This window comes from Neolamprologus brichardi, chromosome 3 (assembly GCF_056152115.1).
Source record: "Neolamprologus brichardi isolate AB-2024 chromosome 3, ASM5615211v1, whole genome shotgun sequence".
NCBI lineage: Eukaryota > Metazoa > Chordata > Actinopteri > Cichliformes > Cichlidae > Neolamprologus > Neolamprologus brichardi.
Genome location: NC_142106.1, coordinates 2,867,466 through 2,883,779, shown reverse-complemented (window position 1 = coordinate 2,883,779; position 16,314 = coordinate 2,867,466). Strand labels below are relative to the sequence as shown.

The 16,314-nt window shown below is 44.8% G+C and overlaps 2 protein-coding genes across 2 annotated transcripts; one reads left to right on the top strand and one right to left on the bottom strand.

Annotated features, from left to right (window-relative positions):
• Positions 1 to 886: 886 nt before the first annotated feature.
• LOC102787226 (7SK snRNA methylphosphate capping enzyme-like) lies at positions 887 to 7,126 on the bottom strand. Its single transcript, XM_006806747.3, has 8 exons — positions 6,689 to 7,126; positions 4,514 to 4,918; positions 4,145 to 4,413; positions 3,407 to 3,704; positions 2,781 to 3,327; positions 2,497 to 2,709; positions 1,960 to 2,068; positions 887 to 1,323 (listed from the first exon to the last, which is right to left on the bottom strand). The coding sequence occupies exons 2-8, from the start codon at positions 4,888 to 4,890 to the stop codon at positions 1,271 to 1,273; spliced, it is 1,866 nt and encodes a 621-aa protein (XP_006806810.2). The 5' UTR covers positions 4,891 to 4,918; positions 6,689 to 7,126; the 3' UTR covers positions 887 to 1,270.
• Positions 7,127 to 11,755: 4,629 nt separating this feature from the next.
• Positions 11,756 to 15,221, top strand: LOC148103131 (HLA class II histocompatibility antigen, DP alpha 1 chain-like). Its single transcript, XM_087838649.1, has 4 exons — positions 11,756 to 11,841; positions 12,491 to 12,736; positions 13,858 to 14,142; positions 14,745 to 15,221. The coding sequence occupies exons 1-4, from the start codon at positions 11,778 to 11,780 to the stop codon at positions 14,858 to 14,860; spliced, it is 711 nt and encodes a 236-aa protein (XP_087694775.1). The 5' UTR covers positions 11,756 to 11,777; the 3' UTR covers positions 14,861 to 15,221.
• The last annotated feature ends 1,093 nt before the right edge of the window (positions 15,222 to 16,314 follow it).

The window sequence follows — 16,314 nt, the reverse complement described above, 5'->3', positions numbered from 1 at the left end:
GCTTCTATTGCACCATGTTCATTCACTCATGACTCTAATGGCTGAACTGCCACCTCAGCATGCAGTCAGTCCTTCTAATGACCTCCTTCAGGACACCGACCCGAGTGCAGCACCGTGCTGGAGTGACGAGTGGACACAGCAGAGTGAGACGTTCACTCTGAGGCTATCAGCAGTCTAACACAGCGCACTACTTCCCTCTTGTGGCAACGTTGCACAATTACACCTCCATTAAATAACTAAAAGCACCACTCTGTGTGGTGACTGAAAATCTAATGAATGGATCTGTCCTTTGTTCAGAACTACAGCTCCCAGCATGCTTTTCTGCCCCTGTCAGCTTAGTGTAACAGCTAACAACCCCAAAACTGACTGAATCTTTAAAGAGAAGCTTTAAGATCCTGAAGCTGTGTCAGGCTGTGAGCGGCGCGTGAAGCAGGTTGACGAGGAGCTCCCACAGGAACATCGAGTCTGCGGTGTTTGTAGTCCTCGTTCACGTCTGATCACCCGACCGTCACTGGACACCTCATGTCTTCTTTGTGCACTGATTAGATCAGAGTTTCCTGATGTCTTCTTTAGATAAACCTGCTTGCTGCAGACCTCACATGGTGTCGTGCTGTACTCTGATGCTCTTCCTCTGAAGGATGTGAGTTGGGATGGGGCGCTTGATCCTTCAGGAAGGACCTGGAGTAGAGATGGTACTCCTCCTTGTTATGAGCTTTCCACAGATCCTCTCCATCTAACTGCTTATTAGCAGAGAGCATGAAAGAGACAATCTGAGGCAGGTTTAACAAATTTAATGCCAATTCAGGTCATATTGTGAGGAGTTCACAGTATGTTGTGCTTTTATCCATAAAACCTGAAAGACAAATGAGCAGCCTTAATTCAGGGGTTTTGAGTCAGTAGCTTTATTTTGACAGGAAAAAAAGCAGTGGAAGAAATATGAAAAACCACTTCCTGTTGGTATCCAGCGGCCAATAGAAACGCAGTTATTTCTTTGTGCTTTACAGTCTTATTGATCTGATCAACCACCAGTATAATCCCAGCATCAGACACATGATATCACGTCTGTGTGGGGAAACCTCATTGGTTGGAAAAATCATGTTACTGGTTTAGGTGGACATGGACACCTGCACTCAACCAATCACATCCGCAGGAGCACTGCCATCCAATCAGGTTCCAGTTCTCTCTCTTCTGCTGCGCGACATCATCAGCTTGTTCAGTCACAGTTTTAATGCCGTTTCCATAGAAACAGAAGGACGGCGAAGGCGTGAGCTCACTTCTTCTGCGCAGAGCCTTTATGGAACAGGTAGATGGGCCGCTGGTTACCTGGAAACACAAGCAGACAGCTCAGATCATCTGTGCAGTCTAACAGTCTTCAGGTAAACGCCTGCAGTTATTCACCTGGCCTGCTGCTGTTAACTAACAAGGCATCACCAAGGTGTGAGCGGCAGGTGTGCTCAGTGAGATGCAGGATTTTACTGGGATATCAATCATTAGCAGTAATGCTAACATACAGTCTATGGATACAGCTAGGCTAGGTAGCATTAGCTGGCTCACATACTTCACTACCCTGTGGTGGTTTCCTGTGTAACTGTATTTACAGGTGTGGTCGTCCATCCACTCACACAGGCACAAGTGTCCGGCTAATGTTTAATTTTTCTTTTTTCTGGGTTGAATGAGTGCACGGCAAACATGTTTAATTATTATTTAACAGCAAGATGATTAAAATTTGAACACAACTCCGTGTTCCAACAAGACAATGATCACAAACACATCAGCCCTGGTTTTGGGAGGGATAAAGCAGGCTAAAATTAAACGCCTGGAACAACATTCCCAAAGCTGAGAGATCAACTTTATCCATTCCTGGAAACTAACAAATCTACCGATCCTGCCAAGACGAGTGGTCAAATATGAGCCAGAACACACCGGAGCCCTGATGGGTGCGTATGTGCATGTTGTCACCTGTGTGTGTGATGAGTCTGTAGGAGCTGAAGCCCACGCTGTCCGTCAGGTAGGAGGTGAACTGTTCAGGCCTGAGCCTCAAACTCCTGCAGTGACTGAACGTCGTTTTCTGAAAAACCACAGAAACGAACTTTTTGCTGGATACACGTGCTGCTGAACGTTCTTAGATGATTATACACAGAAGATATTTACAGACGCTCCCTGCATGTGTGCTTAGTGAACCAGTACCCAGGAAGAAATTAATTCTTCTGCCAAAATGCTCAAAGTGTTGCAAATGAATACACAAGAACACTTTTACTAACAAAGTTAAAGCAAAATATCAGATCATAGTTACCCTTTGATCTTTTAGGAATTACGACTCTAAAGGACTGTGATAGACACTGTTGCTGTTATCTCTGTATGTAAAACCTGATCTTTATACGTGTGAACACTTCCTGCTGTCATCGATCACACCGTCAGAACGATGAGTGAAGGACAGACGCTGTTTCTCTCACACACTAACTAACATATGATTATATTCATGTTGCTAGGCGTTACCGAGGCTCTCTTGCTGTGGCAGTAGCTGCTCCATGGTTGTGGCTCCAGGATAAATATTCCACCTGGCGACAGGCTCTGATAGGCTCGTTTGAATAGTCTAACCACACCTGCGTCTCCTGACTGCAGCTGCACCCACTTGGTTACGTTGAGACACATGATGACATCATATTGGCCCCGCCCAGGCCAAGCTTCGCGGTCTGAGACGTAGTCGCCCTGTGGGAGGAGTCACAGAGGTGAGCGGTGGCGGGACACCGGCGAGGGGTCTGATGGAGAGCGAGACTCACCTGGATGAAGGTGATGTTACCGGGGAACCTGGAGGAGGAAGAGGATGAAGGAGAGAGAAGGGGAGGAGCTGAGAGAGGGGCCCGACTCACCCTGAAGGACAGAGGGAAGGAGAGGAGGGAGAGCGCCTGTTGGAACTCCTCCCCTTCCTGTTCGGGAGGAGGCGGGGCTACCGTGTCTTTCCTCTTCCCTCTGTCCTCCACCACCAGGTCATGTGACAGGAAGTGTCTAATGTTCTGTATTGCGGCACGGACGAGCTGCTTGTCTAGCTCCACCCCCAAGATGTGGGTGGGGTTAAATCTCCGGGCAACAGCCAGTGTCATGTGACCAGTGCCGCAGCCCACGTCCAGAACCGTCTTGTCTCTGAACCAATCAGCTTCAAGGACCCGGAGCCTTGGGTCTTCCTCTGCCCCAACCCGCCCCTCCCACTTGTCTCCATAAAAACCTTGGTAGCCATAGTAACGGCTGTGGTTCCCGTACTGGTAGCGGTGTTTGTCCTTCTTCTTCTTCTCTCTGGGGTTAGTGGAACCAGTCCGAGGTCCTCCACACCTGCAGGAGGTACAGATGTCATGTGATAAAGACACCCAATCAGATCACAGAGATTACTCAGCTTAGACGACACACTCACCTGGCAGCTTTAGCCCCTCCCACTAACGGTGTCTGGAATTTGCTTGGCTGAGCTGCAGTCGTCGTGACGACGGTGGTTCCAGCGCCATCTGCCGACCTCGTCGAGGTGGTGCGTCGCCGCTTTCGTTGCCGCCCGTCACCCTGGCTCCCGGGCTTGTGGGGGGGGCCAGGTGGAGGGTGGGTGTGCCTCCTGGGCAGGATGGGGGACGGGGCCACGTCGTCTCGGCAGGTGATGGCGGTGTTGAGCTCACAGGGGAGAGGAGACGGAGGAACGCTGCCCTCTTTGTTCAACAACGGTACTGCAGGCAACAAAACAGACGTGCATGCACTCAGGTGGACTCTGCAGGTAGAACAGCTGCAGCTACGAGCGAGTGTAAGGACACAGGCAGTTTACGTGTACACACCACACCGGTTCATCCACTAAGTTCAGAGCCGTTGTTACGGTTCATGTCTGATTTAAAGCTACAGACTCAAACCAGACATTCACAGGAAGGAGTACAAACACGATCAGTGCGCTATGCAGATCAATCATTACAGTACAACCTCGGACTGCAAGGAACTACAGATATGAACAACCCGCAAAACGAGCAAAAAACTGAAAAAAAAATGTAACTAATAACCTGCTGCATCGCATTATTGCATTAAACATGAGAGCGCCTCCTGAAAAAAAATTTACTGTGTGAGCTGCTGCAGTTTCCTGCTCGTCCACCGGGTGTCAGTAAAGCTGCAGGTGTCTCACCTCTGAATCCACCTGTGTGGGGGAACAGCGGCGCCGCTGCCACCTCCTTGTCTCCTTCGCCGTCCCCTCCTCCCACTTTGTGGTGTCGGGTCCTGTGCTTCCTCTTGGACTTCAGTGGGGACAGCAGCACCCCTCGTCCATCCTCACCCCCCTTCCCCCCTCCCTTCAGGTTCAGAGGATCAGTGATGTCACGAGGCACCAGGATCTCTACGGGGTCTTCGCCCCGTGACGGCAGGGGCGAGCACTTTGGTGTCTCCTGATTGGTTGTTCTGAAGAAAAGGGGAAGAGCATAAAGGTGGTGTCAGTGTTAAATCCTGCAGCGGTGACGTCGTATTGATCTCTGAACGAATCCACCAATAACCTCCTCACCTGTTTACCTCCTCGTCCAACAGCGAGTTCAGGTTCAGCGGGTCAAAGATGTTCCCGCCCAACAGGAAGTGACTCGGTAACACAGACTCTGACAGACTGTCGCTGTTGGCGCGGCGTCGGCGCTTGGTCAGCCCCTTGAAGCCCACGCCCATGGAGTAACGCCTCTTCCCGATTCGCTGAGTCGATGGAGGAGGAGGCGGCGCCGGAAGGGCCGGCTGGCTGTCGTCAGGCGGCTGGAGGCCATTTTTAGCCCGGATGATGGGGAGGGGTTTAGCCAGCTGCGGCTGCTCTGATAGGCTGATGGCAGTGGGGAAGACGGGGCTGAGTCTGATGGGCGCCTCATGGGTGAGGACCGCCTCTTTGTCCACTGACATCATCTTCTGCCGTCTAGCCAATCACAGTGACCTGCAAAAGAAGAAGGGGGTGTAGTCAGATTCCATGAGACATAAATGTATAATAAGTTATTGATCGTAACCTCATTAATGAACCTCTATTAGAAGAGTGAATACAAACAGAAAAAACCCAGCTGAACCTGAACTCAGCACCAAAAGTTTTATTATCCGTTAATTGTGTTTTCATCCTCACTCAGGGTTTTATTTCTTTATCCGTTTAGTTTCGTTTTTTGCTTTTCCCATTTTCAGGTTCTTCTTTATTATTGAGGAAACATTTTCATGTAAAGCTAAAAGAAAATTTAAAATGTACCCATTTCAGATAGACTTCGCAGGGGAAACCTGACAACCGTTGAGTTTAAAAACAGCAGCTGAGCAGATCATTACAAAAAACGTGTAAAAGTGATGTTATCAGCTACTATGAACACGCTGCACTGTAACAGAGAGTGTTTGGTAGTTCAGCAAACTAACCACTCTGCTGCCCGCTTAGCTAACAGCGTTTGTCCCAGGTTTGCTCCTGTCAAACAAAGCGAACTTGTCTCTCTCCCTCCTAAAGTGGGATTCATGTTCATGGTTAAATCTGCGCTGTAGGCACATCGTAACACGACCTCCACCTCTAACTACACGTCACATCGGCACAGCCTGGAACAACCGCGATTAGTCTGTTTGGGACCGTCATTTCCCCCCTGCACATTCCTGGATCAGCTGGAAGGGAGAAAGCCAAACTGCAGGGATAAACATTCACACACGTGTGAATGCTGGCAGCACCGCCTGTCAAACACCATCTGCAAACAGACCTTAAGCTCATTCTGCATTAACCTGAGCTCCACTCCTGAGGATCCACGGGATCAGATATTTACCCTGAAACACCGGGACGTCTAAACTCATTTTAAAATGATCCTCAGTGCCAGAAAAACACATAGAAGGAGCCCAAACTTCATCCCTAAAAGGACTTTAAGTATAAGTGCCATAAGGAAGAGCATCTGTCAATGAACTGAAACTGGGATGAACGACCCTCAGCACCAACCTCAGCTTGAACTTTGTTTTATAACCTGCCTCCATCACACAGCCAATCAGACATCCTGCCACCTCTGCTTTGCATCCTGATGGTTTCCATAGATTTTGTATGTAACCTGACAATCCTCCCAATCAGACTGCGATGTGTGCTAACATTAAAACACTGAGCACCACACAGGAAGTTCGGATTTGTATGACGATATAAACTCATCCAGTATCTTCTGTTTCCCCTGTAACTAGGTAGGCTGTAATCAGTGAACAATATTGACCAATGAATGACTTGTGAAATATGTATAAACTCCCACACACTGAGGGGACGCGTTCACGCTCCCTCTGAGGGACACAAACGTTAAATTCAAACGTTAACGCCCCTCAGCAGGCTTCCGGACGGCAGCCAAACAGGGACAAAGTTGTCATATTATGGAGGGCGCTGAACAAGGCTTTAGTGATAAATGAGCAGAATAAGTAAACTTCAGAGGGGTGAACGAGACAAAAACTGCATCTCAAACGTAACTGTGACCTCCTGAAGGAAGTTCAACATCCTGATGTTTCAAAGTAAAAGCACCTCCATGAGTTCTTTCTGATTAGTGCGTCAAAGTGTCACTTTTATTTGTGACACTTACTTTGAAGAATAATCGAAATAAAAATTCTTACAAATATCGTTAAAGCAGCACTGATTTACTCTGATTACTTCAAAGTTCTTCACTCAAACAAATCAGGCAAACGTCGTCGATCAATAATCAATCACTGACTGATCGATTATACTCACAGGGTCCTGCAGAGATCACCGTCAGCCGTCCAGACTTCACCCTCCGAGTCTTTGAAATATCCTGTTTATGTTTTTGTGAGCGCGTGTGCGTGCGTGCGCCCCCAAAATCCCGAGGAAACCCCGTCCTAGCCCCGCCCCCGCCGCTCACTCCGCCAATCCCTGCGAGCCCTCATGAATAATTCAATTGCACTACAAGAAACAAACACAGTTAGCTTCTGCAGCTAGCCGCCTAGCACGGAGCAAACACACACGCCCCTCAAAGATAAACAAGTCCCGAAACACCACCGGAAACCCGCTGTGTGCATGAACACAAGCCCGCACCCAGCTCCCCGTGCATGTGCCTGTCAGTGTGCGTGTGCTCTGTAACGGCCCGTGACTTCAACTATAACAGTAGACTTCTGCTACGACTAGCTACTAACTGCTAGCTGCCTTCATCGTGCTCAGATACTCGAGCTCGCGCTCTTATACGCGACGGCAGGGACCTCGTGCTCGACCGCAAAAGTGACCAATCGCGTGCGAAGTTGAGCCCCAGCCTTCACGGGATCTGCGACGCTGATTGGGCGCTATTCAGGGAGGGCGGGAGAATGAAGCGAGGAGAGAGGTGTCCTGAGCAGTGCCTGACTAGAAAGGCGAGCACAGCGGAAAACAAACGGCGTAACGGTGAAAATTAACGGTTCACCGGGCGGTGTCCGGCAGCTGCACGTGTTAACACAGATAGTTAATTAGTCTAATAAAGTTTCAGCAAAAGACGTTTGAATTGAACGCTTGTTTCCCTCAGAGGGAGCGTGAACTCGTCCCCTTAGTGTGTGGGATTTTATACCCTCAGTTTTGCTCTGAAGGAAATATAAACTCCCTATATCCGATCATATCCTCCAGGATGACAGATAAATCCAAATAAATCGTTTAGGTGAATAGTGGGAAAGTTTTAGGATCAGTAGAGATGTGACGTTTGTTGGCCACTCAGAGCAGAAGAGATCCTGAGAGGTGGCTCACATGTTTCCTCCCACATACATGTGGTTTTCATCATGTTATCACTGAGTTCAGACACCAGAAACAGTACTCTGCAAGAGCAGGTCGTCAGGTGTTATCGTGCTGCAGATCCATCAGAGGTTCTGTGCTTTTAAACTTTTAACGTTAAGTGCTTTTAACGTTTCTCACCTCAAAGCTGAAGCTGACGTTCTCTGATGTTTGAGGCTTCTCCTAATTTGCAGTCAATTTTTTTTTTCGTTATGACCATTTGTCTTTTTGATTGCGATTATTTTTTTATTCTTTTAAGTTTTATTTCCTTCTTCTCTTGATTGCTGAATGAATCTGCCCTGCTTCAGGCTAGCATGGCGATAGGAGCAGAACAATAACACCGCTGTTCTTTCACGGATTCATTTTGGAGGCACAGTTTGATTTATTGAGTAAATGAAGTACATCTTTAATGCTGGGTCTCAGTTTTTCTTCACTATAAAGTAAAGCTGGTGTAGTACATCACAGGAGCAGTATGTGATTTGATTGTTTGTCTTTAACTCTGTGTGTTACAGACCACAAGCGACAGCTTTATTGGTCAGAAAATGGAAACCTGTTGAAAATAAATTGAAAAGTTCAGATCCATGCCCCCGTTTCCGGTCATGTTATCTAAACCGACCGAGTGGGCCACATTGGCCTGTTTGGCCGGTCAGTTCTGGCCCACGTGCCATATGTTTGACACCTCTGCCTTTGTGAGGTGAATCATCATGGAGGCCACACTCCCTGAGGCTTCATATTTGCATGTTTGTCTTTAACAGCGCGAGATTTTTATGGTGCTTCATGTTTCCCTGTTTCAGAAAGAGAAATCTACTTAAAAAAATCTTTTTAAGAAGCTTTATTCTCACTGCTGGTTTCCTTTCCTCAGTTTGTGTTTCCTTGTCTACTTCTGCCCACTGACGCAGTGCCAGACTCCATAATGAAGGAGGTCGAGCTCCTAAGATACACCAGGAGGACCAAAGAGAGGAGGTACAGAAGAAAGCTACTGCAGGTAAATAGCTACTAATTACTTTAGAAGTATGAGTGAATAAAACGGATTTATGAGAATAAACATTTAAACTAAAAACATTTTAATTCACAAGGATGAAGCTTCAAATAGCTGAACTCTTGGGATCAATAACCCATTGAAAAATGGCCCTGCCACGCCAGCTGGAGGTTCAGCTGAGCCCGTCCAGCATCCTGCGGCTGCCACGCTGTCGCCTGCAGCGCCCTCGCCTGGTCCAGCCTCGACCCAGCCCGAGGTCGTCGCCACGCCTGGTCCAGCCTCGTCTGGTCCGGTGCCCGCCAAGCCATGTCTATGGAAACCCACCAAGGCCGCTGGTTGGATATCATCACCGTCGTGGGCGGCCTCCTGATCTGTGTCAGCAAGGTCGACCCCCTGATCCGCCTGACTTTGGACTCTTGTGCCATCGGCCTCCAGGTCGGCCACCTGAACTGCTTTGCCATGAACTCCTTTTCTGCCGAGATCATGGTCGCCTTCCTGAAACAGGGTCTCGGACTCATATGCCCAAGTTTGGACTGAGTGCTTCAGATTCTTTGTTTTTTGTGGTTTTGTTTCAGCTAGTCTGTGTGTTTCTGTTCATGCCACGTTTTCCATGTCATGTTTCCAAGTTTCATGTCTAGGTTTTTCTTGTTGTTTATTTAGTGCTTCCAGTTTAGGTTGATGTTAGTTTACTTCAGTTTGCTGTCCTTTCTTTGTACCTTTTTTACCAGCCTTATTAAACGGCTCGCTTTTTGTTAATATTCAAGTTTTCTTCCACGTTCTCTGTGTCTGCATTTTGGGTCCTCCACATCAAATTCACAGTCTGCCTCTGCTGGACGGTGACAAAAAGGTTAAAAAAAAAACAAGCAGATTTTAATTGAAACTATCAGAAAAACATAAAATGTGTCATCAGCAGGGGTCAAAGTTCACATGCAGTGATGCAGAGGAGGGATAAATAATACTTTGTAAATATCAATAATCTCTTTTGTGAGATACTTTAGTTTCAGGCTGTGATCAGCTGAGCTGCTGCTGCTCTGTGTGGGTTAAACTGAGGTCGGTAAGATCAAAGCTTGTGTTACCTGGCCTCCTATACGGGGCTTGTTGTGTAGGTGTGAAGGTGTCATCTGTGAATGCTGACTGAAAATGAGACTCTCCATCATCGCTGTAAAATTTAAATGCTGTCCTTCATGTGACATCACACTGACCATGAACAGTACAGCTGCTCAGCACTGTGAGCACACCTCAATTCAGCACAGTAACCTGAACCCAAGCATGAACTGATTAGAGTTTAAAGGTCAAAGGTCACTGTGGCCTATCATTTCTTAAGGACACATCATCACATGAAGAGCAGCTCTGTGTTTGCAGAGCAGACGCACTAATGAAGCTGTTATTTTTTTGTGTGCAACACAGACTTCCTGTGCGCAGAGACCGTGCCAGCAGTGCGCAACTGCACAGGTGCGAAGCTTAGAGGGAACATTGCTCACCCTCAACCTTTTCCTGTTTCTTCCTCCTTTATGAGTCTAACTGCACCGAAACTTCCAAAAAGAACGTCACAGTGTTTGAATTAAAGAAATAACTTTTAAAAATGCATGAATCAAGAGTGACACCGTCTAAGAGAGTTGAGCCAAAAGAGCTGAATCTGAGAAATGAGCTGGACCTCCTTCACTAGCTGCTGGAGAACACCTGAGATCAGCTTTCACTCAGGTCAAACAATCTAGTGCTCAACAAATCTACCAGTTAAAAAATAAATATAGTTCTAAAAAACCTAACCATGTAAATAAAATACACTTTACATAAAAAACATTTACATAAACAGCTGATGTTAGATAAACGTGTGGTTTCAATAAATATTCTGCAGAAATTAAAACAACAACATAAAGATCAAGAACACGAAGTTGTCTATAGTTATAAAACACTAGGGTGAACTAAAACTCTAACTGTGTGATTCTGGTGGTTTTCTTATGTTAATTCAGCAGATCATGTTTATCAGTGTGAAACTGAAACTGCTTCAGACACATGTGCTCTAACTCCACCCTCACAAACACCCGTCCACAGTCACAGGCCGACCCTCCGCCTACTTGTTCCTGTTTCTTTCAAATTCCAACACGAGTAATGAAAGAAAACTTTTCACACATGATCTGTTTTACACGACCTGCATAAAACAACAGCGTTAAAACACTGGAGTGAAGTGACATGAACATTTTGTAGTCCCTCTTCTGCAGATTGTAGTTTCTCTTAAGAGATCCAATGTGAGGGTGTCATGGAGTCTGAGTGTAGGTGCAGTTGGACCCTCAGTGCACTGCTTATCTCTTGTCCTAAGTCCTTATTTATCCTCCTTCACACCTGTCCTTCACCTTGTATCGTTTTCCACCAAGATCAAGGAAAAGTGGTTCGGAAAAACAGATAAGAGTTCATTTTTTTGGACTCTTCAAACTTAAGCAGGTTTATTTAGGAAACATCTTTATCGCTCTTCAGAGTAAACATTTGTTAGTGTTCATCATGTTCCTAATAATATGTCTTAACATCTTTAACAGGCATGAATGATCCTTAGAGATAGCAGTGTCTTCAGAGGAAGCTCTGAGTGAGAATTATGGTTTAAAAACAGCCCCAACAAAGATGGCGCTGAAAGGGCTCATAAAGCTCTGTGAGACTTTTATTGGTCAGACTCTAAATGAAGGAGCTTCAGGTATCACCAGAAAGTACCCAGAGTTGACTATATTGGGACAGCAGGGACATTGGTTAGACAGTCTGAATAAATGAGATGTTGTTGTTTCCCACAGGTGAGAGGAGAGAGGAAAGGAAGAGAGGAAGTCTTATTCTGAAAGTCTTGACAGCGTTCAGTACTTTGTGGTTTGGTGACATCTCAGTCAGAGATGTCGCCAGATCACTTCTGCAGTTCTCCATCCATCCACCAGGTGTCCCCAGTGTACCAGCAGTCCTGTGTGGGTTTGTATGAGTGTGTGTATGTGTGTCTGCTGCTTGTGTGTGCCTGGTCACTGATGACATCATGTGGTCCCTGCTCTGTGATTGGCTGCTGTATGTGTTCGAGCTCACAGAGATTCAGAACGTGTGAGAGTCACAAAGCTGCTGCTGCTGATGAAGATGAAGGTGTGGGTGCTGCTCCTCGTCCTGTCCTCAGTCCTCTGTGTCTCTGCTGATTGTGAGTCTCTGATTCACTCATGAACTCTTGTATTTTAGCCCTTTTATGCATGGTGAACTGATTTACTGATGTGAGACTGGTTAAGTAGTCTCACAGTAGTTTATCTTTGGCAGCACAGAACAGATCGGACACCAGTAACCACACGTGTGGCACTGCTTTAGTTACTAACAGCATGAAAGCGTGCAGCTGGGGTGGGTTGTAAAGGGGCTTGCTGTGTTTGTCTGATGTTACCCAAGTTGCCAGATAGTCTGTGTGCGATGTGTCCAGCGCTGGGCGGAAAGTAAAGAGCGAGACTTAAAAATCTGAAATAAATAAATAAAAGCTGTGCGACAGGAAGTTACAAACTTTGGTCAAATATGTAACATGTTCTCATGACACATTGTAAAAAGCCAAACAGCGTCACTTTTCAGCAACATTTAAACATATATGTTTGTTGTAGACTCATAAATCAAAGGCAATGATTTTCAGCACTGAAGGGTGTCACCAAAATACCAAGGTCTGCTGGTTTAAATGAAACAATTGTGCTTCTGTTTGAAGTTTGATGAACTGTCCTGCATGAAAGGGTTTAAGCTCTGGTAGGTGACTGGCTCATATGAACCTGACGGACACTGACTCCACCCTCTGTTTCTCTCCTCCTAACACCATGAAGCTCTGCATGGCGACAACTGGATCAGCGGATGTTCAGATACCGATGGCGAGGCCGTGAGGATACTTGATGATGAGGCGGTCTGGTACGCCGACTTTAACAAACAGAAAGGAATCTATCCTCTGCCCCCCTTTGTAGACCCCATTACCTTTCCAGGTCAATATGAACAAGCTGTGGCTGATCAACAGGTCTGCAGACAAAACCTGAAGACGATTCGTCAGGCTATGAAGGACGTCCCCAAAGAACTGGGTAAACACGAATCACCAGTCCACATGTAAAGAACAGAAACATTCAGAGAGTGGAATTCAATGAAACATGCTGAAACATGAAGCATCCGTTTTATGCCAGATAAATGAAGAGTTAAGAGGCTGACAGGTTAGATCATTAAAGACACTTTAGGTAAACTGCAGTCAACATCAGACTTTGATTTGTCGATTGTTTGAATTTCAGGATGAAACCATTTTAAGCTAGCAGTCATGATTGGCTTCATCATGTTCACATGCATTTTGTTGTCATCATACCGACAGTGGACAACATACAGTGATGGTCTTCTTTGAAAGCAGAGAAGCTTCAATATTCACCAGATTTACAGCTTTCAGATAAAATCACACAAAGATGATCTGAGCAGAAACATTTTCATCACATCTTTGGCGAACTAACAAACACTGTGACCTTTATTGTCACTGAATTCCAAGTTTGTATTCATATCAGTACTTCTCTTTATTTGGTGTCCAGAATGTACCAGCACAAACCTGCAAACATTAATCAGAAGTATTTTAATATCAGGAAACACTATCTAGCACCTGATCTCATCAAGATCATTCACACACACGGTACTGCAGTCAGTGTTTAATAAATCAGGAAACAACAGGTTTTATCCTCAGTGACAACAACATCCAAGAAGACCAGAACATCTGAACTCTTAGAGGTGAAACACAAACAGAACTTGAGCTCCATGTAACGAGCTGCTGAATCAACGACACAACAATAGAGACTAAAAACCTCAGACACACAGAAGTGAAACAGGAAACACGGAGACCAAACTTCCTCTTTATCACATGACTCTGGGGATCTTCAAACATTCAGTTCTCTGTTTATTCAAGTGAAAACACATCTAACTTCAGCAGACGCTCAGGTCCTCCCAGTGTTTCTGTGCTTTCTCTTCTGTTTTTAGTTTTTAGCTCATAACCGCAACCACACACTGCTCAAAGTGTTTCACCCTGTGAGTTAAATTCATTTTAGAGAAAAAAACAACAACAACAACAGCCACAGAGTCGGTGCAGGTCCCATTCTTGCTGACTCTTTGTTGCAATGCTGCTGCATATTCAGTGCAGTGGTGTTGTGAGTAACCTGAACATGTTTGTGCACAGATCCTCCTTCCAGCCTGATCATCTACACAGTACTAAATGTGGAGCTCAGAGTCCAAAACACTCTTATCTGTCACGTGACTGGTTTCTATCCTGCTCCCGTCAACATCACCTGGACCAAAAACGAGCAGAAGGTCACAGAAGGAGTGAACACCAGCGTTCCCTTCCCCAACAAAGATGGTTCCTTCAAACAGACGTCCAGACTGGACTTCATCCCAAAGCAGGGAGACGTCTACAGCTGCACCGTGGAACATGTGGCCCTGATACAACCAATGACCAAATTCTACGGTGAGAAAATTCAACTCAAAATTCAATTCACATTGTACAGTTTGACAACAACAGTAATCTCAAGTTGCTTTATATTCTAAGGTAAATCAACAATATCAGAGAGAAGTTTTAACAAAAAGGAAAGTTTTAAGACTGATCTTAATCTACTAGTACTACTATTTGATATTCTACTTTTAAATACTCTAGGAACAACAAGTAGGCCTGCAGAGCGAGAGCGAAGTGCTCTAATAGGGTGATATGGTACTACAAGGTCATTAAGATAAGATGGGGCCTGATTATTTAAGACCTTGTATGTGAGGAGCAGGATTTTGAATTCTGGATTTAACAGGAAGCCAAAACAGGAGAAATCTGCTCTCTTTCTAGTCCCTGTCAGGACTCTTGCTGCAGCATTTTGGATTAGCTGAAGGCTTTTCAGGGAGTTTTTACAGCATTAATATTTAAGTAAAACTGAGTGTCATCTGTATAGTAATGAAAATGATGCAGTGTTTTCTAACAATATTGGCTAAACTGAAAAGTATAGTTCCCAGCACTGAACCCTGTGGGACTCCATGAGTGTTTCCAGATGTGAAGGTTCACGTCACTCTCTGTGTTTCTGTCTGCAGCTGTGGAGAACACTGATCTCATTCTTGGACCTGCCATGTTTTGTGGAGTGGGTCTGACTGTCGGTGTCCTCGGTGTGGCAGCAGGAATCTTCTTACTCATCAGAGGAACCGAGTGACACTGAATGGTTGGGGCTGACGTTTGAATAAATCTGAGGAGTTTGTAATCTGATTACACGGAACCTGCTGTTTTACCTCCGGTGCCAGCAGAAAGCATCCTCAGATAAACTGCTGTTCTTTATAGAATTTTTTTTGCATCCCGATATTTTATATGCTTTATTACATATCAAACATCCGGAAGAAACCCTGTCCTTAAAAACAGCGGCAGCAGGTCAGCATGATTACAGACCTTCCAGTCCTCACTTAGACTGAATATTAACAGAGTTTTTGATGACAGAGAACAGTGATGTGAACCAGAAGGCTTTTTGTTTCATTAAAGATTTATTGACAAAGATTTGAGTTCATTTATTTTCATCTCAGTTCCTTTCATTTTGTTATCATGTTTTTATTTATTGTTGTAATTATTGATGATAAAATATAATTGTGCAGGCTTTGCCACAAGATGTTCTCATCTTCCACAACAACCAGTCAGAGTGCAAAGACTCCCATATTCAGTGTTGTGTCACTGGGTGCTAGAACAGAAGGCTGCTGAGCCAGTTTGGTCTGTCTTCAAACCACACTTTATTTAGTCACTTAATGCCATATCACAGTTAATTATTGGTTTATAAACCCATCAATGTTATGTGAAAACCCCAAAACAGCTTCTGAGTGTTACATTTAAATACAAAATTAAACATTCAAGCTGAATGAAGATACATTTGAGCTCTGCTGCAGCTGGTGGATGTTTGAGTGCAAAGTACATTTCACAGGTAAGTTACTGGTTGGGGATTCTGGGGGAAGGTGATCAGTTCACCTTCTTTTTTTTTTCAGACCAGTTTTTTAAGATATTCCTTAAAGGTGTGATATGTAGAGAGCTCCTTTATTGTCATTGGTGGAGTATTCCAGTGTTATTGGGACGTAACAACCCAAGCTTGATGTTGAATTGTGTAATGATGGAGGGATAAGTCTAAAAATAGCTAAAAACCTGCATTTTGAGCTCCAGTAGATTTTTCTTTTTTATCAGCTGATTGGCAGATTCAACTGAATACAGCAAAACATAAGATGATGCTGTATGAGTTATCTGACAGATTTTCAGTTCAGTACAGTTTTATTTCAAAAATATACATTCACCAACATTCTATAATATCATTCAGTTGTTTGAAAAGGTGTAGACAGAAGTATATACTTATCTAGCCCCACTGCCCTAGGTTTACATCTTAATCATTTCCTCATCATTCTATTTAAGTTCGAACAACAAAAACTCATACAATGCCTTCAACTTAGAACATAACATCACAAAAAATATTCTCTCATATTCAACTAAAACTATATATATATATATATATATATAAAATTTAGATTTTCTAATTTGCAAAAGAAAATAAACATCAGTTTGACTGCTGTCTTGGGTTAATTGTGTTTTCTTCATTCTTATACTAATTTAAAATTTCTTTTTTGAGTTTTTTAAAACTGG